General features: G+C 30.5%; 5 protein-coding genes and 1 long non-coding RNA gene across 6 annotated transcripts; 4 read left to right on the top strand and 2 right to left on the bottom strand.

Annotated features, from left to right (window-relative positions):
• The first annotated feature begins 55 nt into the window (after positions 1-55).
• On the top strand, positions 56-5,029 carry LOC124943049 (FH protein interacting protein FIP2-like). Its single transcript, XM_047483615.1, has 9 exons — positions 56-132; positions 454-588; positions 2,879-3,034; positions 3,373-3,456; positions 3,692-3,738; positions 3,964-4,037; positions 4,443-4,486; positions 4,911-4,960; positions 5,017-5,029. The coding sequence occupies exons 1-9, from the start codon at positions 61-63 to the stop codon at positions 5,027-5,029; spliced, it is 675 nt and encodes a 224-aa protein (XP_047339571.1). The 5' UTR covers positions 56-60.
• A 1,008-nt stretch (positions 5,030-6,037) lies between these two features.
• Positions 6,038-10,438, bottom strand: LOC124941958. The gene is made up of 4 exons (XR_007099650.1): positions 10,305-10,438; positions 10,021-10,207; positions 6,645-7,484; positions 6,038-6,203 (listed from the first exon to the last, which is right to left on the bottom strand). It is a non-coding gene; the product is annotated as an uncharacterized LOC124941958 (long non-coding RNA).
• A 1,246-nt stretch (positions 10,439-11,684) lies between these two features.
• Positions 11,685-13,519, top strand: LOC124941953 (protein BASIC PENTACYSTEINE2-like). Its single transcript, XM_047482345.1, has 2 exons — positions 11,685-11,731; positions 12,252-13,519. Exon 2 carries the CDS (start codon positions 12,254-12,256, stop codon positions 13,154-13,156), a length of 903 nt encoding a protein of 300 aa, XP_047338301.1. The 5' UTR covers positions 11,685-11,731; positions 12,252-12,253; the 3' UTR covers positions 13,157-13,519.
• A 2,691-nt stretch (positions 13,520-16,210) lies between these two features.
• Positions 16,211-16,870, top strand: LOC124941954 (RNA-binding protein PNO1-like). Its single transcript, XM_047482346.1, has one exon. The coding sequence runs from the start codon at positions 16,214-16,216 to the stop codon at positions 16,868-16,870; it is 657 nt and encodes a 218-aa protein (XP_047338302.1). The 5' UTR covers positions 16,211-16,213.
• A 3,797-nt stretch (positions 16,871-20,667) lies between these two features.
• On the top strand, positions 20,668-21,536 carry LOC124941956 (B3 domain-containing protein Os01g0723500-like). The gene is made up of 3 exons (XM_047482349.1): positions 20,668-20,729; positions 20,814-21,003; positions 21,083-21,536. Exons 1-3 carry the CDS (start codon positions 20,695-20,697, stop codon positions 21,323-21,325), a joined length of 468 nt encoding a protein of 155 aa, XP_047338305.1. The 5' UTR covers positions 20,668-20,694; the 3' UTR covers positions 21,326-21,536.
• Positions 21,537-25,628: 4,092 nt separating this feature from the next.
• On the bottom strand, positions 25,629-27,358 carry LOC124943047 (protein NRT1/ PTR FAMILY 1.2-like). Its single transcript, XM_047483614.1, has 2 exons — positions 26,925-27,358; positions 25,629-26,520 (listed from the first exon to the last, which is right to left on the bottom strand). Exons 1-2 carry the CDS (start codon positions 27,356-27,358, stop codon positions 25,629-25,631), a joined length of 1,326 nt encoding a protein of 441 aa, XP_047339570.1.
• Between the last annotated feature and the right edge of the window lie 535 nt (positions 27,359-27,893).

Genomic DNA, 27,893 nt, shown 5'->3' with positions numbered 1-27,893 from the left:
GGGTTTTGTTTATAATTTGAAGGAGGCAAGAAGTTTTCCACCACAATTGATACTTTGACTATGCGTGAACGAGATTTGATGCTTGCTGCTATGTTCAGTGGCCGTCATACTGTCTGTGAGGAATCTGCAAAGGTATGTTCAGGGGAATTTTATTGTTGTATTTATTAGTAATACTTTTGCAATCTTCAGATGTCTTGTTTTCTGATACTGAAGTTTATAAGTTTAAAATTGGCCATGTTTTTTTTTCATTTTGGTCAATTAAATGATGATAAATGAAAATGAACTAAAAAGGTAAATTCTTTAATATGAAGTCTCTGACAATAGGTGGTTGTGTTTTGTCTGGAATATGTCAAGAGGCTGTTTATTTCTCATTAGTTTGTATGGAAGAGAATGTATTGACTTGTCTTATAAGGCAGCTGTTATCTGCTTCAAATGCTTGGTTTTTTTTATCAGGGGTATGTGTTTGTTGATAGAGATGGAAAACATTTTCGTCACATTCTGAATTGGTTGAGAGATGGTGTTATTCCTTCACTAAAAGATTCTGAATATGCGGAGCTTTTGAGGGAGGCAGAGTATTATCAGCTTCTTGTAAGCCAATCCACTGCCAGTCTAAATAATTGTTCTTCTTATATATTATCCTCCAATTATTTTCTTGCACTATTTTTCTGTAGTAAGTAGATATACCATGTTGAATCCATGGATTTATGAGTTCTGTTCAGAGTTTGTGAAGCATTATGAAGCAATTGAAATTGGTATTTTTACCCCATTTTTCCTTTGGTATTTCCCTTTTTTTACTTTGCAACTGCGAGTTTATGTAGGATTGTTTATTTTCTTAGGGGTTGTATATAATCAATAAGCTATAAACCTATAAGCTATAAGGTTATTCTGCAGTGTTTGCTGCAGTTCTAATTTAAACAGATCCCGAGTTCACACTTCTACTGTCTTCTATGAGTTCATAATCAATAGATAATAAGATAGATAAAATGTTACAGATTGGAAACAAAATACATGTAATATAGCCATGTGATGCTGATTGGTAGTGAGGCATCTAGATGATAGATGAAAATGCTCTCCATATCATTGTAGGATTTGTTTTGGACTAGAATAAGCTTGATATCCTTGGGTTCCGTAAAGTTTGATAACTGGATAAGGAGATGGCATGCAATATGATCTTGATATAATCCTCATTTCTTATTCTTCGTGGAATATGACATATTTCCCGTGAACTACTTATAGAGTGGTATTCCTTACAATTATTTGGACTTTGCTCTAAATTCTATTTGCAATTATGCATAATTGGTTCACTTATTTTGGATGTCTGTTTTGTAATATCCAGATTTAAAAAAATAAAAGACTTCATATTTTAATGATAGTGGCTTAACATGTGGTCACACCTGTTTTGCTTTAAAGAAAAAATAAGTGAAATAAGGCATGAATGACACTTGGACTATTCTATGAGAGAGATAATGGGCAGATGGGTTATGATATTAGGTAAATGACAAATGTCATTATCTAATAACCTTTCAATGCATGTAGTCCTAAACTTGAAGATCATTTGTATTTTTACTCTTTAGTTACATAGAGAGAGAATCAGGGTTTGTAGATTTGAGTTTGGTTGAAGGGAATAAAGAGAATTAAGAGTTTATAGGAAATTAGGTAAGGAAATCTATTCTTCTACAGTTTTAGTTTTTAAAATATATATATGTATAAGTATTTTGGGTATAAGAGGTTGGTTTTCATCAAACAGATTTTAGGGTTACAGATTTATTGTTAAATGGGTTTATAAATGTATGGATCAAGAATGCATGTGTATTTTGATAATGAATTTGATAAAATGATAGTTTAAGATAGATGATTCTGAAATTGTTTTGATAAAAGGATATGTTTATAATAGTTGATTCTGAAATGGGTTTTGATGAAACGAGGATTTATGATTGATGATTTTGAAATGGTTTTTGATAAAAGAATGGTTTATGAGAAATGGGTTTCTAAACAGATTGAGTGTATTATTTCGACAATGAGATGGATTACGATAGATTTGGACTTGAGAATGAAGTTTTACATAATTATGTCGATTGAACTATTTTTATTATTCTGGACTTGATTTTGTAATGTTTGTCTAATAATGAACTATTTGTGCCTCGAGTTCCGCTTACACCGGTTATATGCGTCAACGCAAGACACTTATGTCTTGGTTGATGGCCCATGCGTCAATGCAAGACCTATGTCTTGATTGATAGCGCGTCAACGCAAGACGCTTATGTCTTGGTTGATGGCTAATGCGTCTATGCAAGACTTAAAAGTCTTGATAGATGGCTTATTAAATTATTATGATAATACAGACTTTATCTTGATCTCAGAGTTATTATTAAAGTATATTATTTTCTGTCTAATGAGTATCTTAATTACTTAATAGTTGGTTAACTTATATTTGGCTTCTTGATCCAGCTGTAGAAGGGTTGATTTTCTTACTGAGCTTGTTTAGCTCATCTTTTTTAAATGGATTCTTTTCAGATAAGAACAACGACTAGTCAAGGGAATTAAGAGTGAGAAGACTATAGTAGTATAGATTAGCCGGTAAAGAGTTACTCTCTTTTTGTGTTAGTATGGATGTATAGAAGGTATGTAATATGAAAGGAAAGTTTTTAGGAATAATGGTTAGAAGAAGTTTTTTGTTTAGCCTAGCATGTTATATTTGGCTAATGACATGCGGTGTCTGCACGCCTCATGCCTTGGTTCGGGGCGTGACATGTTTGCATGTCAAAATGATTTTCTGTTCAATTATCCTTTTATTTATTTCTTATTATTAAGGTTAGAAAATGGATTATGGTTTCCTTTGTTCAAGTGGTGTTAGTTACTTTTATACTCATTGGAACAGGTACTAGCAGATGGAATTAATGCTACTTTGAATAAGAGAAAGGAAGATGAAGAGTTGGTTAGTGAATTGACTAGGATAGATATCATCAAATGCATACAGTCAGAACGAGTCAGATTTCGAGGATTGAATCTTTCTGGCCTTGATCTTTCAAAGCTGGTAATTTTCCAAACTGCATGCTTGCTTTGCTGTCTCCTGGAGATTTCTAATGCTAATAACCTGGGAAAACTCCATATTGACATTTGCTCTTGATGATTTTAATCTTTCTGGGAAGACTTTGCATTTGTTGCTTCACAAACAAAATAAGAACATAAAATAGGAAGAATTGTCAATATCACATAGCAGCATAATTAACTTGTGTTAATTAGTGTGCAACATATTCATGAAACTGTCTAGCTTCTTTATATTTGGCTTACAGCTTTATTGTTGTGTTAAAATCTCTTTCTTCCACTAGTATTATTATTATCTCTCATTCATTTTTTGTGCTTTATATGCAGGATTTGTCATGTGTGGATTTCAGTTATTCATGTCTCAAGAATGTATTCTTCTCCAGGGCAAACCTTCAATGCGCAAAGTTTCGCGTAAGCTATGCTATGGTTTGCCTTGGAAATCTTTATATGAACTGCTAAGTAATAAGATTTTAGCTTGTAGCTAGTTATGGTAAGGATCCTAATATGCTCCCTTTTTACACTTCTATCATCATACGATTAAAATCTTCTTATTTATTTAAGTGATTACTGAAATTCTGATTAATCTCAGTTATTATTGGGACAAGTTTTAATGATGTAAAATATCACTCCTTATTATAAATCACAGGATGCAGATGCTGAAGGTTCTATATTCCATAATGCAACATTGCGTGAGTAAGTCAGGCATGCTCTAATTTCCTAAATATTGCTTCCATATAGAAAATGAGAAAACGAGGAATAAGATTAAGAACTTCCTATTATTTTTTGCTTTTTTTGAGGCCCGGGTTGGGGGTGTGGGCAAAATATTATGAACTATGAAATACACTTTCTTAATATCGATTCTAGATCTTGTTTGAATTTAGGAAGAAGCCCGTGCTAATTATTTTTGTCTTTGCCTAGGGAAGATGTGAGTTTGGCAAACCTCCGTGGAGCTTTGTTAGCTGGAGCAAATCTTCAAAGTGCAAATTTGCAAGGTAAAACCTTGTATTGTAAACTTTTTTTGACAATTGGTAATTTATATATAAATGTCAAATATGAGAAATTTTAAAAAAATTATGGGATTATCTAGCAACATAAACACATTGAATCTCAAAAGGAAAAACATTCAGTACAATGCACTTTGTAATTTTGTTGAATGGTTATGTCATATTATTTTATTTTCAAACTAGGCAATTGTCAGATGTGTAGGTAGGCTGATGTGAGGTCTATCATTAAGGCTATTTGATTTTCTTTATCAATTCCCCCTTCTTTTTGATGACAATCCCCCATCTATGAAGTACATTCAACTTTATGTAGTCATTGTTTTTTGGTGAACTATAACTATGTGAATGCTGCTTCACATGATTTCTTCTCTTATTTTGCATATGCCTGTTTGATAGACTGTAGCTTCTGTGGAGCTGACTTGCGTTCTGCACATCTTCAGGTTGGGTCTCTTTAATCAATTCAATTGTTTGTCTCCTTCAAGATTTTGATTTCATAACCTAGATATTTTTCAAATTAACCCCACATCAAACAAGCTTAATTTTTTCAAGAGCTGGTTTGATGCGTTTTTTTCATAAAAAAAAAATCTATACTCATCTTTTCAACCATCTAATCACTTAATTCTTCTATCAAAAGGACATATTAGTCATTCAATCCAAATAATTCCATAAAACCTACCTTTTCAAATAATCCCATAAAAAAACCCAAGACTCTCTTTCTGGGATTTTGATATGCAATTGAAGTTGTTGTAAACCTAATTTAAACAGAAATTATGTGCATGGTTTAAGTTCAGAATATATTATTAATTGTATTTAGTCTGGAGTCTTATGATTTGCTTGATTATGGGGAATTTTGCTTTGATTCAGCGTTTAGAAGGTGCAAAGCTTGATGGTGCCAATATGTTGGGAGCAATCAGGTGATAAAAAAACATTTGCTAATTGGTTTGTGACATGACATTTGTTTGTTTCGCAGGATTCCGAGGTGAGGTTTGTGTAAGTTTGGAAATTAGTTATACTAATTCTCAAAGATTGTTTTGTTGTACTTGGTTGTTGATAGATGATGGTTTAAGTTAAGGTCTTAAGAATTTTGGGATTCATTGGAAAATATTTACATTTGGCCTAAATTAGTTCAACAGTTAGATGTGAGAATTCGAGTTGGATATAATCCTTGGTTGTATAATCAAGCGTGATTATACAAATAAAAAAAGCTTTATAAGTTCTGTATTTTATAAAAGAGACTACTATTATTTTGGAGAATATTAGAAAAAATCATATTTTGTAAATGTATACATCATTCTTATTTATCTTTAGTTTGCTTATCATTTAAATGGCCTTTTCTTTTTTCTCCATATAATTTCGACTTTTTACTTAGTAAAATAAAACTCTTTCTACCTAATCTCTTGTTTTTAATGAAATTGGACAATATATAGATAAATTTATTAACTTTAAAACCATGGCTGAAATGGCTTGACGCATATAGATGGCTTTTTGAACAATTTTTGGAAGGGTGAATTCCAGATGATAGTAAGATTCATATGCTTATATGCTTGGATCCTTTGTAAACACAAAGGTGGCAAAAGGGTTGGAAGCAATCATCATCTGATTTCTTTCCATTAATTAATTACACTATGTTGATAGTTTTGTTCTTTGATGATGATTTTTATGTGATTGTGACAAAATAACAGTTGTTAATATATAGGTTGAATATATCTACTTCTAAAATGAACCCAACAACAAAACAAATACAACTAACTAAATATGCAATAATGAAGTTGTGGGAGCAAGGAAATGTCTATCTATCTATAGTGACAAGAGCAAGAAGAAGAGATCAATGATCGATCGATCTTCAAATACTAACTAATATATCTATTTCAGAAACTAAGGGGATGATGATTTTGAAATGTTCTTAAATCTCAACAACAAGCCAACTCTACCAATCATTCATTATGTAAGTAAGTAATAAATCACATATACCCAAAACAAACATTTCCCCCTTATGCATGAATTATATTCTTACTACTTTACCCCATTTATTTATTTCTATTCCTCTCTCTACTCTTCCTCTGGTCCCCAACAATCTGCATTACCCAACCCTGGCATATACACTTCCTCATCTTCTTCTTTCTCCTTTTCCTCCTCCTCCTTACTCCCTCCCTTCGTCTGTCAAAAGAAATATTACATAAATCTCGACTTCATACTCAAACACATAATCAAAATATTCAGTATGAATCATATTCTAAAATTAGTTATAAAGAAACAACCCGACATCATATCTTCTTTTTACCATCTTCTGCTATTGCTGCTGTAACATTACTAGACTTTCCCAACAGCATTGTACTTCAAAGTAAGGTAGAGTACCATGAACCAAATCATGAACCGCAATAGGCTCTACTGACTCATTTTCTATGTTGTACCAAACCAATGAAGTTTTTGAAACATAATCCATTCACATCAATACTTTCTTACCAGATTTTGAATAAGCAACAGGTTTTAAAGTTCAAAGTTGTAAGTCCTCAATAGGTTCTGTTGACAATGAAATCATTTTCGACCAATGTTCATTATTCTCACTGTGGTCCTCTAACAGCCAAATATCAACGATACCTGATTCGTAGTGGCAAGACAGGGATAAGAATCCCTCAAAACTGTCCAAATCTGTCGAGATTCGAGAATCAGTGTACTGGGGATTTAAAACAACTCGAAAATTCTCAGTAACAAGATCAAGTGTCACGATAAAACTCTCCACATTATATTCCAATTCTCCTGACATCCAGAACAGAGATCGATTACATAGGGCAGTTCTTCCCTTAAAGTTTGGCAAATGAGGACACCTCTCTACGTGGTGCCACAAATTTGATTTCAAATCAAAAACATGAATATCATAATCGAAGTGGAGGCGATCTATTGGATGCTTTCCCAATATATCCATTTTCACCACTTTGTATTCGTCGTTTATCCCATCATAATCAAAATAAAAGTCACCAGTTGTGTAATATTCAGACAGCTCGTTCTTTTGTAGTGGTGGTGGCGGCGGCTGAGGCAGTTGCATACACTTTCTTGTAGAGGGATTGCATACAAAACATCGTTCATATCGCTTGCCATGCAGATTAAACCGTTATGGCTCTTACAGAATACACCGCGGGTCAATGGTGGGTGGTCAATTGCTACTTGGTGAAGATCGTTGCCGAGGGAATAAAAATCAACCTAAAAGTATTGTTCTTCCATCACCTCGTGTAAAATGTTGGTTCGCGCGTGACTCACGAAAAGGTTGAGGTTGGTCTTCCTTTGGACCGATCTGTTCCCATGTATTTTGACGAAATACGGGCTACTGATGAGGTCACTCCAAAGATTAGATACGCATTTTAAACATAGCAGATCCTTAACATTGAATCGGCAAAGAATTTCTCCTAAAATATCATCCGGCAATGAGGAAATCTCAGACATCTACAAAAAAAACAGACAATGCAAGATTGTATTAAGCCACATAGATTGAAATACAGTTTATTTACATGATCATACCTAAACTTAGGTCTCTATCCTATTCCTACCAGTCAGTCAGTCAGATATATGAATAACAACAGAGGATCGATCGAGATCGATCAATCAGCCAATTAAAAGGCATAAAACGATAAAATTATGAAATAGGTATGCAATGAGAGCGATAACAAACAATGAAATCAAATTCACAAACTGAGTTTAGTGAGTGGACTTGAGAGGGCTTACAACCTTCTTCTCTGCTACACAAATTTTACGAAACACCTGACATGCATAAGTTTTTACATATTTTTAGTTATTGTTGATCAATGTTTGGCCTAGATTTTGATCGATTGAATTGGGATTCAAATTTTATATCAATGGACTTATTCATTTCCTCTTCTTCGTCCATACATATTTCTATCGTCGGTCGTTCGATCATTAGAAAACACCACGGAAAAGTTCATTGAATTTAACAAATCAATTTTCTGTTGGAATTTCTAATTAGGATTTCTAGTCAGTCAGTCAATAGTAACTACGTACGAACTACGTACGTACCTAGGCTAGTATCTAGGGTTTAACCAAAGATCAAGCAAACAAATTTGGACAGTTTTGAGGGATTCTTATCCCTGTCTTGCCGCCACGAATCAGGTATCGTTGATATTTGGCTGTTAGAGGACCACGGTGGGAATAATGAACATTGGTCGAAAATGATTTCATTGTCAACAGAACCTACTGAGGACTTACAACTTCGAACTTTAAAATCTGTTGCTTATTCAAAAACTGGTAAGAAAGTACTGATATGGATGAATTATGTTTCAAAAGCTTCATTGGTTTGGTACAACATAAAAAATGAGTCAGTAGAGCCTATTGCGGTTCATGATTTGGTTCATGGTACTCTACCTTACTTTGAAGTACAATGCTGTTGGGAAAGTCTAGTAAATGTTACAGCAGCAATAGTAGAAGATGGTAAAAAGAAGATATGATGCCGGGTTGTTTCTTTATAACTTCATTTTAGAATATGATTCTACTGAATATTTTGATTATGTATTTGAGTATGAAGTCGAGATTTATGTAATATTTTCTTTTGACAGACGAAGGGAGTAAGGAGGAGGAGGAAAAGGAGAAAAAAGAAGATGAGGATTTTGATGAGGAAGTGTATATGCCAGGGTGGGGTAATGCAGATTGTTGGGACCAGAGGAAGAGGAAGCAGGGGGAGGAATAGAAATAAATAAATGGGGTAAAGTAGTAAGAATATAATTCATGCATAGGGGGAAATGTTTGTTTTGGGTATATGTGGTTTATTACTTACTTACATAATGAATGATTGGTAGAGTTGACTTGTTGTTGAGATTTAAGAACATTTCAAAATTATTATCCCCTTAGTTTCTGAAATAGATATATTAGTTAGTATTTGAAGATCGATCGATCCTTGATCTCTTCTTCTTGCTCTTGTCACTATAATAGATAGATAGACATTTTCTTGCTCCCACAACTTCATTATTGTATATTTAGTTAGTTGTTGGGTTAATTTTAGAAGTAGATATATTCAACCTATATATTAACAACTGTTATTTTGTCACAATCACATAAAAATCATCATCAAAGAACAAAACTATCAACATAGTGTAGTGTAATTAATTAATAGAAAGAAATCAGATGATGATTGTTTTCATCAATTCCCCTATCAATTCAGCTAAAAAGTCAGCAGGAGAGTTGCCTAACTTATTGATCTTAACGAGAACCTAACTACTCATTAATTTATTTCTCTCTATTATTTTCTCTATTGATTATTCTTTGTTTTGTTTCCAGTATGTTTGTTGTGTGATAATACAACAAATCATTGTCCTTCCATGGTAACATCAGATTTCTCTTCTTGTAAGTCACCACTATCATTTGAATAAACCCTGAGCTCGATTTTGGTTTCTACTTGTTAGGAAGAAAGAAAGGGCAGACAAGAGCATGATCACAACTGAGAATGCTGTCATGGAATTGTACCAACTAACTTTGGTACGTTTCCATGGAGCCAGTTTTCTCCAAAGATTGTGCATCTTGAAGCTGATCTGCACCTGAAGCTGAAGCAGACTGGATACCACCAGCTCCAATTGACATGAACAAGAACGGAAGAGAATAAGAAGATGAGTTGAAAGATCTTTGAGATATACAGTAGCTGCTGACTGAATCAACACATGGAACTGAAGACCTTGTTTATGGAATCATGGCAATTAGCCACAGAATTAGTGTTCACTGTCATATATACCAATAATTAATTCGCAATTCTTTTGAATTCGTTATATATCAGAAGCCTTTGCTCCTATTTACACACTATTTCAACACTCAAGATCTACAGTACCTAGGTTAATTATGGAATTTGTGTATTAATGATTCTACACACAGATAATCATATCAGATTTCAGAGTTGTCAAGAGAGAAAGTGAAATATACAAACGCAGATTCAGACATACAATTAAACGAACGGAAAGCTAGCTAGGTGTTAGTTACGTACCAGGAAACTGCAAATGGAGCCATATGCGATCATCCAGTAGCGATCGAACAAACGAATCGGCAAAGTAGGCATCAATGACTGATATAAATAAATTGGTAGCGAATGACAGAGATACACGATGTTCATTATCATGTTCGATGTAAGTCCAAAACTAGTCACATTCTCAAATCAAATCAGGCCTCATTCGCTGGAATATAAATTGAATCCAATCATCAAAAATTGTAATCAGAAAGAACAAAAGGAGCAACTGATCAATGTAAGATGTTGAGTAATGATCGAAATACCTATAATGAATCGGAATAGCTCCATTCTTAGAGCTGTCGGCGGGAAGAAGAGCTTCTTGCACTTCCGTCTTCTCCATTAGACTTTCTCTCTCTCTCTAGCCAGCCAGTCTAAGAGAAACTGAATGAAATACTGTAACCAGGCAGACGGTTCAGATCTAACCGTATTATCGAGACGAATTATTTTATTCTATTTCTACTCAAATAAAATAAAAAAATATAGCAGGATTTGGATTCAAATTTTCAGACTATGATATATTTAGGATGGGCCATAAATTTTTTTAATAAGATTGTGAACACTATAAATTGAGATAAGGTGATTATATTATTTAATGGTCCAAAATCCAAATACTATTAGAAGACTTATGCTATTTTTATTAAATAAGACTCAAAAGTTTGAATTGTTTTATATGGTTCCAATTATAAAAGTTTAGTTAATTTGAGGTTTATTCATACAAAAATAAGCTTTGATATAGTATTTTTTATAATTAATTTATCACATTGGTAAAAAAAAAAAAAAAATTAATAACTATTTTGATTTTTCTATATTTTCCACCCATCACACTTTTTAAAATATTCAAACTTTATTAAGCAGTTTTAAAGAGTATATATAGAAAAAAGATGTTAATTTAAAATAAAAATATATTTGATAAACCATACTTATGTAGTTACAATCTTTTTTTTAAAATAAATATATTTTTATTTTTATTTAAATTTTTTGAAATACTTTCTTATATACTATTTTAATCCCAAACCAAATTTGAATAATTAAAAAATTTAGTTCTAAAAAATAATATGCAATTCTTAAAAGATGCCTTCAAAAAGTCTCTCAATATCATTTCATTTAAAATGTAATAAATTAATTAAAAAACAAAAATAATACAATAAAATAATATCACAAACATTTTTGTTTATTTAAAAAAAAATGTCTAATTACTATGATAAAACTACTAAAATTCCAACATCAAATGAAAGAACGAGGAGTTGCTGTCTCAATATACAACAAGTGAAACAGTCTTTTAGGACAGCAATCCAAATTCCAAATAAAAATGGTTTAATTATTTCAAAAAAATAAACTCTAATCTATAAATAAAATAAAACTATTTTTTTTGTTTTTTTAACATATTTAAATATATTGACTAAATAATATTTTAGATCCTAATTTGTTAGACATTAAACATGGGAAAGAGAATTAATAAATAATAATAATGAAATATCACCATTTCGGAAATTTAATATAAAATTAGAATTATATTTAAAAATTTGATAAATAAAGAAAATAAAAAACCCTAAAAGAGGAAAGAGAAAAAGTATTCAAAATCTCTCTCTTTCTTCTTTCTGTCTTTCTCTCTCACCCTCTCCTCCATCTGGGTTCTCTCTCCTCTCTCCAGAAAGGCAAAAAAAAAAAAACCCTAGCTGTTTACCCACAAGTAAGTTTTTCTCTCTCTCATCCTATCTCTCTCTTTACATCTCAATCTCTCTCTCTTACAAATGCGGACTTTTCTCGTTCTCTCTCTATATAATCACTATACTCTGCATCTCCTTCTGCATTCTCATTACTTTTATCTGTATTTTGACATCTCTTGAGCCTAAACAATGAATTTATTGTATTTTTTTCCTCATTTTACGTGTATCTGGATCTTAAATTTTGAAAACCTAGTTTATACGGATCTGGGTTGCGGCTAAATCTCGCATAGTTGGTGGATCGGATGTTTACTTTTCGAAATTTAAATATCTGCATTTGTCCAGATCTGTTTTGTCATTTTGGGCGTTTTCCGCCATTGTTTGCAGGTTTTCTAATTGCAATCATGAGATTAGCAAATCAATTTGATGATTATACTAGTTCTTTCCTCAATCGAATCCGTTCTAATTGGAGATTTAAAGGATGGAAATTGTTTAATGATCTCTGTTTTTTATTCTTATTCTTATTGTGGTGGTTTTGATTCTTAGATATGGATGATGATGGATTGAACATGCGAAATTGGGGATATTATGAACCTTCTTCAATTAAAGGTCATTTAGGTTTGCAGTTAATGTCAGCTACGTCTGTGGGTGAGCGAAATTCGAAACCTTTCTTAACAGGTCGTGAACATACAGTTATGGTAGCTAACAATGGCGGGTTTCATCCAAGAGATTGTGTTGTTTCAGAAGCTCCTCCTGTACATATGGATTATGTAAGAGATAGTTGGATGAGTCAAAGAGAGAAATTTCTTAACATGCTACCAGGAAATCACAATCACAATTTCTCATTACTTCCTGAACCTTCCATAACTCATCCAATGCAAATGATACAGCATCAGCAGCAGCAGCAACAGCAACAACCTGAGACATTGAAAGATCCTAGGATTGGTGTTGGTTTGGAAGATGCAAACATTGGAAAGGAAGTTGTTGGTATTGGAAGGTCCAAGAAAAGAAACAGTAATACAACTCCAAAAGCTCCAAAGCCTAAGAAGAGTAAGAAGGGATCTTCAGTTCCAAAAGAGAATGGTAGTTCTTCTGTTCAACGAGGGAAACCTGTGAAGAAGAGTATGGATTTGGTTATTAATGGAGTTAATATGGATATTTCTGCAATACCCATACCAGTTTGTTCTTGCACCGGTTCTGCGCAGCAGTGTTATCGATGGGGATGTGGTGGTTGGCAATCGGCTTGTTGTACTACAACAATATCTACTTATCCTTTGCCAATGAGTACTAAAAGAAGAGGGGCTAGGATTGCTGGAAGGAAGATGAGTCAAGGCGCGTTTAAGAAGGTTCTAGAGAAAATGGCTTTGGAAGGTTACAGTTTTGGTAACCCGATTGATCTGAGGACACATTGGGCGAAACATGGTACCAACAAGTTTGTCACAATTCGGTAGAAGGGAATGGATATCCTCCAAATCCAATGATGGTAATGTTATTGCATCTGGTTTGATTATCATTGTATATATTTGTTTTGGTGACCTTTTGCAAAAGATTTTAGGTATTGGTCTTTGTTTGAAGCATCAATGAGGATTCATTAATTTTTGTCTTGTGTCTCTTTCTTTTAAGAGTAGGATTTATAGTGATGATTTAGAATTGTTGTTATTCCTTGAAATGGTTGTTGTTCTTGTCATGGTTGTTGTTCTTGTATTTGGATAATATATTATCCTATGTTTTTTATTCATTGTTATACATTTAATTCAAACAATTGTTTTTACAATTTCGAATTCAAGCTTTTTTCTTATTGCAATTTTAGCTTTTTTGAGAATATATTGTCATTTCTGAAATTGTTTATTTTGTTTTTGATTCATTGCTATACATTCAATTGTTTAAATTAAAATTGTTGTTTTGTTGATTATTATTTATATCTACATGATTATTTAGATATAATTTGTATCTTAAAAAAGTATAATATTAGTAACTATTTTAATTTATTTATTATATTTTAAAATATAATAATAATAATAATATTATAAAATTATAATTAAAAACTTATTTATATTAACTATGTTTAATTTTATAATTTAAACAATAATAAATACAAATTGTTATTTTTATTTTATTTTTCAATTTTTTAAATATTTATTTAACTACGTAATTAAGAAATTATATTTATTAAATATAAAAAATTAAATGTGAAAAATTTACTTATAGTTAAATATAATAATTATTTTAAAAACTAATATTGTTAATTAAAAAATAATAGTTATATATAAAATTATTAATATTAATATTTATTTTATACAAATAATTAATATTTTTTTATATACAAATAAATATATATATATATATATAATAATAATAATGTTCAATTTTTAAAGTGTCAGATTTGTCGGGTCAAAGTTGAGTTGTGGTTAATTTGAATATATATGTAAAAATAAATGAATATTTGGGTCATTGTAGGTTAACCCGCCCATAAACTTAATACTATTAAAAATAAAATAAAAAATGTTATAGGTATGACTCGAACTTAAAACCTACCAAAAACAAATACAACCTTTAACCAACTATGCTAATAATACTTTATATTTTAAATTTAACACCAAATTTGATGAACGCGGTAATTCATTAATAGTTTTTAATCATTATCTATTGACTCTGCTATAGATTTCACTATTATTAGTTAGCAATAATGGAATAATTCTGTCATATTTATAGAGATAGGGGATATAATTCATATGGATATAATAAGTCTCGTCTGAGCTACTTTAATGGTAATTTTTACATTTTATCTTTTACTCGTAGAAGTAGACTCTAGAGGTCAAACTAATTGAGTTGAGGAATCAACTTTATCAATTGTTTTAGAGGTCCAATGTGAGAGTAAATGGATACTTGAGTCAGATTGTGGACCCATTCATAAACTTAAAACGGTTAAAAATAAAATAAAAAATGCTATCACATTTTTATTGTAATATTTTTTTCACGATTTTTTATATTATTACTCGTGTAAATGCACGGACACACTAGTATTTATAATAATACATAAAATTTAAAAATAATTATTAAATATTAATTTATATATAAATAACTTTTATCTATTTAATTATATAAGTTAAATTATAAAAATTTATATATAAAATAATTCAAATTATATAATAGTATTATTTATATTAAAAAAACATTTATTTGATAATTATATATTTTTATTTTTTATTAATTTTAATATAATTAATAATTCAAATTAATGAAAGATAAATATTAAAATAAAAATAAAAAATAATTTATATAAATATAAAAATAAAATAATTTTTAATTTTTGTACAACTTTTTTATACCACTAATCAAATATAAAATAATAAAACTTATATAATTTATATATATTTTTTATATATATTAATATTTTCTTACCATTTATAAATTTACACACGTATATTTATATAATTAGTATGGTACCAATTGTAATGGATATATGCAAAAGATTTTATATTATTTTAATTTAATGTTATGGAATGCAATTTGAATATTTATTTTATTAAAAATAATATATAAAAGATTTGAGTAAAATTAACAATTATTAGCATTTTTATAATTAATTTTTCACGTTAAATTAGACAGTTAAGTTGTTATATTTTTTGGGATGTGTCTATTAAATTAAGTATGTGATATAAGCGTTATTTAAAATTCAAGTTTATACTTTTGATTTAAACTATTTAAAAAAATTATAAATATACACCTTTTATTTATTTTTTTAAAAATTAATTTGTGAATCTTTCTTCAAGTAAATAATATTTTAAAATTAATTATGTTTAACTAATCTTTTTTCGTTTCTGGTTTTTTTCGTTATAATTATATTTTAGGCAGATTATGAATTTATTTTTATTTTAAAACTTTAAAAATTTATTTGAAATTAATTTTTTTTCATCATTTTTGTTTTATTTTTGATTTTTTCAAATATACAAAATTTCAAAATAAAATATGGTAAATATTTTACCAATTTATTTTATTTATTTGTATATTTGTAGAATTTAAATAAATAAATATTTTAGGTGAGTTAGATACAAAATTCACAATAAATTATTTATTTTTATAATAATTTAATTTTTTCTAAAATTATTTTAAAATAAAATGAATAGTACATTTATTCCAAATAATTTATTTTTTATTTTGACTTTAATTCTTAATTAATTTAATAAATTAACACATTAATTAATTATAATTAATTATTATAAAAAAGTTTTTAATCACAGAATTAATTTTTCTAATTTTATTTATTTAAACATTATTATTTTAATATTTAATATTATAAATGGAGGTATATTTTAGTGTTTACAAAGAAAATAAAATAAAATAAAATATATATATATATATTGATATATAAATGAAAGAAATATAATATTTATTAAAAAAAAAAGTTTCCTTAAATATAGTATATAAATATTATATTGAGATATAATTGAAAACCCTACCTAATTACATCTAATTCATCTATTTGAAAACCCTAATTCATCATTGTGATGGGATCAAACGAAGGAACTACTTCAATGGAGGTGGTTAACTCGGTTCGTGCATGTATTCCATCTAAGCCAATCTTCGAACCCCTAAAGGCTCACGAGATATCTGAAGGCAAAACCCAGTTCAGAGAGGTTGCAGTTCCGCGTCATCGTTACACGCCGATGAAGAATGCCTGGATGGATATCTATACGCCTGTGTACGATCAGATGCATATCGACGTCTGTATGAATATGAAAGCTCGAAAGATTGTGTTGAAGACACTGGCCGATACCCCAGATGTCAGTAACTTACAAAAGTGTGCTGATTTCGTCCGTGCTTTCATGCTAGGTTTTAATGTAATCGATGCCTTGGCTCTTTTGCGTATGGATGAATTATATTTGGATTCGTTTGAAATAAAGGATGTGAAAACTCTACGTGGGGAACATATATCTAGGGCAATTGCAAGACTTATTGGGAAGGGTGGGAGGACAAAGACTGAGATTGAAAATTCTACTAAGACTAGAATTGTGATTGCAGATAAGAAGATTCATATGCTTGGATCGGTTTCTAACATGAAGGTGGCTAGGCATTCACTTTGTAGTCTCATTCTTGGGTCTTCTACTGTGAATGTTTCTTCTAAGCTTAGAGCTGTTACTGCTCGCATGGTTGAGAGGTTTTGATTGATCATATGTTTGTTTATCTTCTTTATTATGCATTTGAAAATCGTTTTTTGTTGAAAGGGTTGGAAACAATCTGATTCATTTCCATTAGTTACACTATGTTATGGTAAACTAAGATTGATTGATTTATATGGTTGATGGTTTTGTTCTTTGATGATTGTTTTGTGTGTGTTTTTTGAATGGAAACTAAGGTATCATAGTATTCTGAGTATATTTAGTTTCTCAAATTCTGAATCCTTTTCTATTTGTTAACAAATTATTATTCAAATTGCATATTATTAATACATATGAGAATCAGGTTCAAATGATTCTTCAAAGAAAGATGAGAATCATTCCATATTATAGTGATCTTAAAGCAACTGATCTATCTTTAAAAACCAAACACTCGTAGCTCGCTATCTTTCATTCGGTACGATCATGTTGCATCAAGAGGAGATCGATAATCCTTCCATGAATAAGTTTGAATGAGTCCCCCCAGCATGGTTTTCAAGCTCTCCTCAATCCACTGCTCTTTCCTGTTACTGCCTACTCAATTCCGTAGCTTCCATCAATGGAAACAGCTCCCATTCCTCCTCCTCCTCAAAGTGTGTATTACAAATTGTCTGTTACTGTTAGTGAAAATATCACATTTGTTATAAAATCTATTCACAATCAGAAAGAATAACCAAATAACAGGAAAGAGTTCAATTGAGTTGGGACACCTATAATCTATTCAAAGGTTGACAAGAGCATAATTAAACTCATGTACTAAAAACATATGACAATGGAAAATCAATAAGTTGTTTAATATATATAGAGGATTAATGATATGATGTTGAAAGACTACAAAAAAATCTGGCATACAATATGTTGTTTGACAAGATGAGAGTAAATAAAAAAAATGACTGACATGCATACAATTAAAATGAGATAATGAGTGGAGGCAGAAAAAGACAGTTTTCTTTATCTCCCCTCTATTAAATAAAAAAAAAATAATAATGCACTTTTTTAGACCTCAAATTGATAATTAAATGTTAGTTTTACAGAAAATACGACTTATAATGCAATTATAATGCATTGAAAACTGAAATATATATAACAAATATTAATGTAACTACTTACAACAATTTACACTTTCATGTATAGTGTCTTACACACCCGTAATATTTGATGTATATATGTTTATATTATATATATGATTAAAATCTAATGAATAGTAATATATCTTCATTCAATTTAATTAAGTGGTCTGATGTCAAATATATATATATGTGAACTTTATGTATATTTGGCCACTTAGCAACCACTTGAATTACCATAACAAATGTTATTTAATTATAAGTTTAACCCTGTAAGTTTAAATGCTGAATGAAGATAAAGAGAAAATTACATTTAAATGTAAAATATATTTAATTATAATTTTTGAGTTAAAATTATTTTATCAAATTATTACGTAAACGCAGCTGAATAAATACAACCCATAATAAGTTTCAACACGTTTTAAGCAGTTTTTGTTTTTGTAATTTTATTTGTTGTTTATAATTTTAATTTGTTGTTTGTTTCTATGTAAAAACTAAAGTTCTATATATTTTTCTATTTTAGATATTATTTTATTTAATATTATATAATATTTTAATATATAATTAAAGAGGAATTTGAGAATGTGACCCTAAAAATATGCTGAATTGAGGGAAGTGAGAGTGACTAATTTAAATAGCGCTGATGACCTCTTTTTTTAATGACAATTATATCCTTGCGTAACGCAACTCCAGTTGCGTGACGCAACCGAATTTTTTTTTTAATTTTTTTTTCAAATTTTTTTTTTCCGTCTCGCGGTTGCGTGACGCACCTGGGGTTGCGTGACGCAACTGGAGTTGCGTGACACGATTGCGTAACGCAACGGGGGCATTTTCGTCCAAAAAATTTCATAATTAAATTTTTTTGAAAAATAAAAAATTGCGTCACGTAACGCAATAGGGACATTTTCGTCAGAAAAAAAAAAAAGAGGATCACCAACGCTATTTAAATTAGTCACCCTCACCAGATGCATTTAGACCTCTTTTTAGGGTAATTTGCTCAAATTTCCCTAATTAAAAACTGATTTTTTTATTCAACTAATAATTACAAACCAAATTATTTTATTTGACATTTACTGTACAACCAAAGAGTGATGCGTTTCACTTATTGAATCAGTTCTATCATGAGAGCTTAACTCCAACTACCATCATTTATTCAACATTTATTATCTCGACATTTATTCAACTAATTAAACCCTTTTTACTTGAAATTTTAACCGAATTTGCTGTCTTTATGCTGTGTTAGTAGCTGTCCCTGTCATATTTTTCTTCTTTTCAAATAGTATAGTATTAGATAAAAAAAAAATAGTATATAAATATTAATTTTGTATAAAAACTATTTTCAGTAAAAAAGAAATTAGAAAAATCTTATATAAGTGAAATCGTCTAAATTTTAGGTAAAAAAAAATATAGGGAGTGAAAGAATTTTTTATTTTTTTAAATTGATGCCAAGCCATTTAAAAGATGTGGGGATAGCGGGATAGGAAGATGAAATTTGGTTTAGGAAATGAGGAAGAGAGTAATAAAGGGTGATGAGAGAAAAAGAAGATAATTTTTTAACGAATCAGATTATATCACGTCATTTCTTTTCGATTCTCTCTCAAATTATTTTAAATGAAACTAGCATGTAACATGTGCATTTGCACGGGTAATGATATAAAAAACCGTGAAAAAATATTACGGTAAAAATATGATAATATTTTTTATTTTATTTTATTTTTAACCATTCTAAATTTATAGTCGGGTGAACCCACAATCCGACCCAAATATCCATTTACTTTCATATATATCTAATTTAATTACAACTCTCGACTCGGCAATCCGAACACTTTTCAAAATTAAGCATCATATTATATTATATTATAATATATATATATATATATATATATTAGTTAGTTAAAATATTAATTTAATTAAAAAGTTATACGTATATTGTTAAAATGTTTCTGAGTTAATCAAATTTGGTGTTGAATTAAAAATAAAAATCTTATTAGCTTAATTGGTTAAAGGGTTATACTTTTTTTAGATTGCAAATTCGAAACATACCTATAACATTTTTTATTTTATTTTTAACCGTTTTAAATTTATGGGCGGGTCAACCCACAATCCGACTCAATATTTTTAGTTTAATTAAATATATATTTATAAAATAAAATTATGAATAGACCAACATTGTCTTTTTCCGTTTTCTGTCTTTCTTCTTCCTTTCTCTTGTTCCCACCATTTCTGTCTGATATTTCCATTTTCAGCCAATCTCTCTGCAAGTGTCACGTTCCTTCATCATCCTGTTTCAATCTCCTTTCTAAAACCCTAAATCTTTACACTTTAGTCTTTACAATTGATCATCTTCTTCTTTCATCTTCCTTTCTCTTCAAAAATGGGCAGTGATGAAAAATTCAGCTTCTACAAGATCATTCAACCTGGCCAAACATCTTTGGAAACAATGGTACATAACTATCTAACTTGTTTTCTTTTTTTCTTTCTATTTCTCCATTGTGTTGATTCACTAACTTAGAACATAATAATAAATTACAGAGAATCCCTCCAAACTTCACCAAGAACTATACAAGAAACTTACCCAAATATGTGACCCTGAAAGGTCCTAATGGCAAGATTTACCCACTTCAACTAAGGAAAGATTCAGCTGGTTTCTCATTTAAAGAAGATGGGTGGGATTCATTTTTCAAAGAGTCGGGTTTTCAAGGTGGGGAATTCACAGTTTTCACTTATAATGAACCATACTCACACTTTGAAGTGAGGATTTTCGATATGAGTGGATTGGAAAGAATGCCATTGATGGGAAGGTATGTATTCTGACTCTCTTTCAGTTCATGTGAAATTTCAGAGATGAAAGAATGCTCTAACAGTTGATTTATTGTTGTTTTAAGCTGTGATTCCATGTCATTGAGTGAAGAACTAGCAGTTCCTGCAATTCCATTGAAACAAGTTCATCCAGAAGGCTCTAACAATAATGATAATTATCATCTTTATGATGAGATGTTGGAGAAAGCTGGAATCAAATTCCCTTATATCTTAAAGCGTTTAACCAGTTACCATGTTGAGAAGATTTTCGTGATGGTGAGTTTGTTTGAACTTTTTTGAAAGCAATTATTGATTTGGTTTTCTTTTGTTTGATTGTTTTGGAATGGAATTGCAGAATTTCTCCAAATCCTCTGTTTTAGAACAGTACTTGCCAAGTGAAAGAGAAAATATAGTTCTACTAAATGCAGAGGGAAGATCATGGGAAGTGAGTTATATTCCAAAGAAAAACAGATCAACACTTTCTGGAGGTTGGGGACGTTTTGCCCATGAAAATGGTCTAAAGGTGGATGATATGTGTGCTTTCGAGATTCTCTCCCAACATGAAATTCGAGTGCATGTGTTGGGGGATTTGGTTTAAGGAAAAGTGGGTGTTTTCTTTTGAGATTGATGGAAGTTTTTGTTGTATTAAGAATGGTTTAAGACTTGTTTTGTTTGATCCTAATGGTGTTTTATCAGTTTGTTATGCATGCATAGTTTATTTAGGTTTATGAAACAACCGGTGTTCTTCATTTTGAGATGTATGTTTCTAAGAATGTATGCAAGAGATTATGGTATTGATGAAGTATATGGATGATACTATGATATAACTTCATGAAAGATATATTATTAGTTTTGTTTAATATATTAAGTTTCGAATTTAATTTTCATTAAAACGTTTTAAATTAAAGTTTATAATCATAATGGTTATGAGAATAGGAGGAAGAATAATTATCAATGTTTTGGGTATAGAACATAGTGTACTCAAATTTTAAAAAATTGGTAAGGTTTTGTTCAGTGGCCGTCATACTGTCTCTGAGGAATCTGCTAAGGTATTTAAAATACATGTTGGCCATGTTTTTTTTTTTTTTCAACTTTTTGGCCATAAATGACACTTTCTATAGTAAAATCAATTAAATGATGCTGAATAAAAGTCTTATGATTATAAAAATGAAAATGAACTAAAAGTGTAAATTCTTTAATATGAAGTCTCTGACAATAGGTGGTTGTGTTTTGGTCTGGAATATGTCAAGAGACTGTTTATTTCTCATTAGTTTGTATGGAAGAGAATGTATTGACTTGTCTTATAAGGAAGCTGTTATCTGCTTCAAATGCTTGGTTTTTTTTTTTTATCAGGGGTATGTGTTTGTTGATAGAGATGGGAAACATTTTCGTCACATTCTGAATTGGTTGAGATGGTGTTATTCCTTCACTAGAAGATTCTGAATAGGCGGAGCTTTTGAGGGAGGCAGAGTATTATCAGCTTCTTGTAAGCCAATCCACTGCCAGTCTAAATAATTGCCCTTCTTATATATATATTATCCTCCAATTATTTTCTTGCACTATTTCCCTATGGTAGATATACCATGTTGAATCCATGGATTTATGAGTTCTCCTGCTCTGTTAACTACCTGTTCATAGTTTGTTCAGCAATTGAAGTTGATATTTACCCCCATTTGTCCTCCAATTGAGTTTATCTAGGCTTGTTTATTTCCTTAGGGATTGTATATAATCAATAAGCTACAAGGTTATTCTGCAGTGTTTGCTGCAGTTTTAATTTAAACAGATCCCGAGTTCACACTTCTACTGTCTTTTATGAGTTCATAATCAATAGATAATAAGATAGATAAAATGTTAGAGATTGGAAACAAAATACATGTAATATAGCCATGTGATGCTGATTGGTAGTGAGGCATCTAGATGATAGATGAAAATGCTCTCCATATCATTGTAGGATTTGTTTTGGACCAGAATAAGCTTGATCCTTGGGTTCCATTAAGTTTGATAACTGGATAAGGAGATGGCATGCAAAATGACCTTGGTATAATCCTCATTTCTTATTCTTCGTGGAATATGACATATTTCCCGTGAACTACTTATAGAGTGGTATTCCTTACAATTATTTGGACTTTGCTCTAAATTCTATTTGCAATTATGCATAATTCGTTCACTTATTTTGGATGTCTGTTTGCATGTCAAAATGATTTTCTGTTCAATTATCCTTTTATTTATTTCTTATTATTAAGGTTAGAAAATGGATTATGGTTTCCTTTGTTCAAGTGGCGTTAGTTACTTTCATACTCATTGGAACAGGTACTAGCAGATGGAATTAATGCTACTTTGAATAAGAGAAAGGAAGATGAAGAGTTGGTTAGTGAATTGACTAGGATAGATATCATCAAATGCATAAATAACTGGACAATAATTCTCTTCTAAGATCTTCTATGGTCCAGCTAACGGCAGTTAGCATCAAACTATCTGTTGATAATGGGGTTTGAGTTCATCTTGACTTATAGATAATATCAGTTCCTAAAATATAGTATTGATATGCTTCTATCTCCTTAGATTGACCTTTTCTTTCTAATTATCTTTAGGATTTGGGTGATATATCATATCCCTAATAAAGTAGAACTTCTCTTGTACCCTCAATAGTAATAGTTTTATCTGTTTTCTCAATCCCATAATTTCAAAACATTTGTCTTTGTTGGTGGGTTTTTTGTGTTTGCTTTTATTCAGGGTGCAAAGTTGAATAATGCCAACTTTAGGGGAGCTAACCTTCAGCGGGCTTATCTTCGTCATGTTAACCTTCGTGATACAGTAAGTTTGACAAACTGTTGGAAAAATCAGATTTCCTTTTTCTTCTATCATTGCTCATTCTGTTGGATCTCTTTTAGATCAGTACATGTAGTTTACATCATGCAAATTCCATTATTTCTCCTGCTCCTTCCACAAAGGTTATGTTTGGATTTCTACACGAGTTATTAAGTTTGGTGGTCTAAATCTAAAATGTCGATTATAAATAGTAAAATTATTCTCTTACCATATTAAATTGCATTCTAGATTTTGACATATTTGCTTACTTGCTGCTGCTTTCTATAGCTTGTTTGATCTTGGGTTATTTTAAAAAAAAAATATTGATCTCATCACCTATACATTCAACTATGAAATCTTCGACCATCAACTAAAATACCTTTTATTTTATCTTTTTATAAATCTTAAATACAAATGAAAATTTTAGTAATTTAACCCAAAAAACCCACACTTCATCAAACAAGATTTTGATTTCATAACCTAGATATTTTTCAAATTAACCCCACATCAAACAAGCTTAATTTTTTCAAGAGCTGGTTTGATGCGTTTTTTTCATAAAAAAAAATCTATACTCATCTTTTCAACCATCTAATCACTTAATTCTTCTATCAAAAGACATTTTAGTAATTCAATCCAAATAATTCCATAAAACCTACCTTTTCAAATAATCCCATAAAAAAAAACCAAGACTCTCTTTCTGGGATTTTGATATGCAATTGAAGTTGTTGTAAACATAATTTAAACAGAAATTATGTGCATGGTTTAAGTTCAGAATATATTATTAATTGTATTTAGTCCGGAGTCTTATGATTTGCTTGATTATGGGGAATTTTGCTTTGATTCAGCGTTTAGAAGGTGCAAAGCTTGATGGTGCCAATATGTTGGGAGCAATCAAGTGATAAAAAAACATTTGCTAATTGGTGTGTGACATGACATTTGAAATGGCTTGACGCATATAGATGGTTTTTTGAACAATTTTTAGAAGGGTTAAGAGGGTGAATTCCAGATGATAGTAAGATTCATATGCTTGACTCATACAGATGGCACTAATTAAGACTAGAATTGTGATTGCAGATGATAGTAAGATTCATATGCTTGGATCCTTTGTAAGCATAAATGTGGCAAAAGGGCCCACAAGTTGTTCAACCGGTTAAATGGTTCCGATTAAGTCTGGTTAAGTCAGATTTATCTCTTCTTTTTTAAACTGGTTAACCAACCAATATTTGTATCGATTTTATCGGTTTTGGTTCTACGGATTCCGGTCGGCACCGATAATTCAATTTTTTAAATTAAGTATTAAACTTATTAATTTTTTTTCAAAATCGTTATAATATATTATATTATATTATTATTATAATATAATATATTATAATAATATTATATTAATACTTTATAGATGTAACAATATAATATATTTTAAAAGTTTTTCATTTTTATACTATTAACTATATAAATTAGATTTTTTTTAAAATAATTTTAAATAAATTATAATTTAAAATTTAAAAATAATTAATATATATATTATTAAATATTATTTATAATATATCTAATATTTATAAAAATAACTAATATATTTATATATTAAATTATTACTGGTTTATTAGTTAAACTATTAAAAAAATAGTTCAACTGAAAATCGAACCGATTTCAGAACCGTTAGAACCGGTTAACCAATAAACCAGCAAAATGAAATAGGTAAACTATCGATTTTTCGGTTTTTTTGGACAGTTCCACGAATAAATAATCATAAGATGATCGGTATATAGGAATATTATCGCCTCAAACCAACCAAGCACATTATTTATTTCAGTCCAAACTTCCCATTTACTACTTATGGATTAGTGATTATCGATTCTGGTATCTTCTATCTTTTGTTTTTCTTTTATCTTATTTTATTTTGTTGTAAAGTGGAATAGTTGATTTGCTAGGAGGAGATATTACTTTTTTTTAGTATATATTGGATATATGAAAACAAGATGTAATTGAATATAATGCATGGTGATGTAACTTTATAATTCAAACTAAGCTTTAATAAGTTAGCTAACATATATTATAAGGTCGCTAACACACCAAAAAACAAAATTATTCTCGAACTAATTAGCAACTTCTTCACACTTTGACACATTTTCTTCCTCACTCTTCTCTACCCTATCCCTTCCATTAGTATTCTCATACGCCCTACTACAAATAATAAAATAACCCAAATTAACTAAACTAACCCCAACAAGAACCCTACAATAATAATCATAACGTCCCTTATTAATATTACTAGATATCCAACTCTCATTCCCTCCTCTCTTGCTAACCAAATCAATTGCATTCATTATGAAGCCCGCCACTAGTCCTCCGATTCCACCCCCAATCCCCGAAAGACAACTCGACAAGCTAGACATGCCCCTCGGCAACTCAGACATATACAACTCAGTCTGTCCCACCACATTCAACGCCATTGCCACTCCCATCAAGATGTTTTGAGGCAGCAACCACATAGCCGACATCGGCACGACAAATGTAGGGTCGTCGACGATCCCTAATTCATGTGCTAGGGATCGTCGATTAGTTTCTACGCAGGCTTGAACTACCATTGAGAGGAAAGCAAAGCATAGCCCTAGCCCTATCCTTGTGATGGGGCTAAGGTTAGCTGGCTTTCCCATGATCTTGGATGCAGTCGGGATTAGAATGCGGCCGTAGATTATGATCCATGCGACCGTTGAGAGGATCATGAAGACGGTGAATGAGGCTGCTGGGATTTGGAAAGTTGGTGTAATGTGGCGGTCCATGGAGTTAGCTTGTAGGATGGGAAATGTGTTTTGGCTTGAGTTGACTGTCATTAGAATTCCTGTTGACCATATTGGGATAAGCTTAATTAGTCCCTTTAAATCCTCAACTTGATCAATTGTGCAAAGTCTCCATGGATTGGAAGGTTTTCCATCTGTGGTTAGGTCATTTTCAGCATCTTCAATTATACAAGCTTTGTTAAAAAAACTGCATGATAAATTCAATGCATTGATTATTATTTTTGAATTGATAAGATGGTTATATATATAATAAACAAGGCCTAAAGAGTTTTAGTAAAAAATGACATTATTAGAAATTGTACATGTGACAATTCATCTCAACTTTAAGATATTTTTAAGAGGAAATGTGTTACTAAAGAAGTAATTGAATTGACATAGGCCTTTTAAAAATTTAATGGATTCATTTCATGTTTTTTTTTTGTTGCTATATTTGTTTGAGTTTTTGTTTATAAGCTTTTATATATTTTTAGACAATTCTACCCACCAATAATTTACTACCCTAGACAAAAGTAACACTCACGATGACTTGTTCTATAGGAGAATAAAAAGAAATAAATAGGGGTAAAATAGGAAGGAAAATATAAAACACACCTTAGTTTGTCACTTGGAACCAATATCGTCGATTCCTTCCTATGATAATACAACGAATTAGCCTTATTCCCATCAGAAACCGTCGACACAACACTCCTCCTACGACAAGCCGCGACAACCACTTGAACTAAACCAGTCATCAAACTCGACTTACTCGTATTTGAATTCCGATAAAGTGACGAAGCCATGAAGAACGAAATCGCGGAAACAAGCATAAGAACTGCTGGTACTCCAAACCCTACTCGCCAACCGAACTTCTCTTGAATATAAACTATGAAAGTGATAGCGATGACAACCGACAAGGCGGTCATCGCGTTGTACCAACCTAGGTACGTTTCCATCGCTCCGGCTTGCTTTAAGGTGTCAGAATCCTCGAGCTGTTCCGCACCGTAAGCAACCGAAGCCGATCGAATTCCCCCGGCCCCAGCCGACATTAATAGGAACGACGAACATAGTAAGACAAGTTGGTAGAATGTCGGCCCTAAACAATGACTTTCGACACACGGAGGTGGCTTTGCTTGTGGTATCATAGTCGTTAGCCATAAAAGAAGTGTACCCTGAATCACAAACGATATGAATATCTAATTAGCCATTTGTTAGTTTGAATGTTATTATTTTTATTTTAGTTTTTAATGTGGTCTTGTTCGAATTAGGTTGATATATTTTCGGTAAAAATATTTAAATGTTATATAATATATAATGATAAAATAAAAAATAATAATTTAAAATATAAATATTTTAATATTTTAAGTAATTAAAGGAAAAAAAAAAGAGGGTGATATAATATTTTTGGGTATAAGTTATTTAAATAACTTATATCGCTAGACTTTTATTTGCCCATACTTTATTTGAGAAATGTAGGTAACTTTTAATAAATATTTATTTATTTTTTGTGACTTAGTTTTATTTCATTAGTGGTCCTGAAAACTGAAGTACCTTTAAGTGAATTTTTTTTTATTTATTTTATCA

This window comes from Impatiens glandulifera, chromosome 6 (genome assembly GCF_907164915.1).
Source record: "Impatiens glandulifera chromosome 6, dImpGla2.1, whole genome shotgun sequence".
Taxonomy (NCBI): Eukaryota; Viridiplantae; Streptophyta; class Magnoliopsida; order Ericales; family Balsaminaceae; genus Impatiens; species Impatiens glandulifera.
This window is presented reverse-complemented; position numbering and strand designations above follow the sequence as displayed.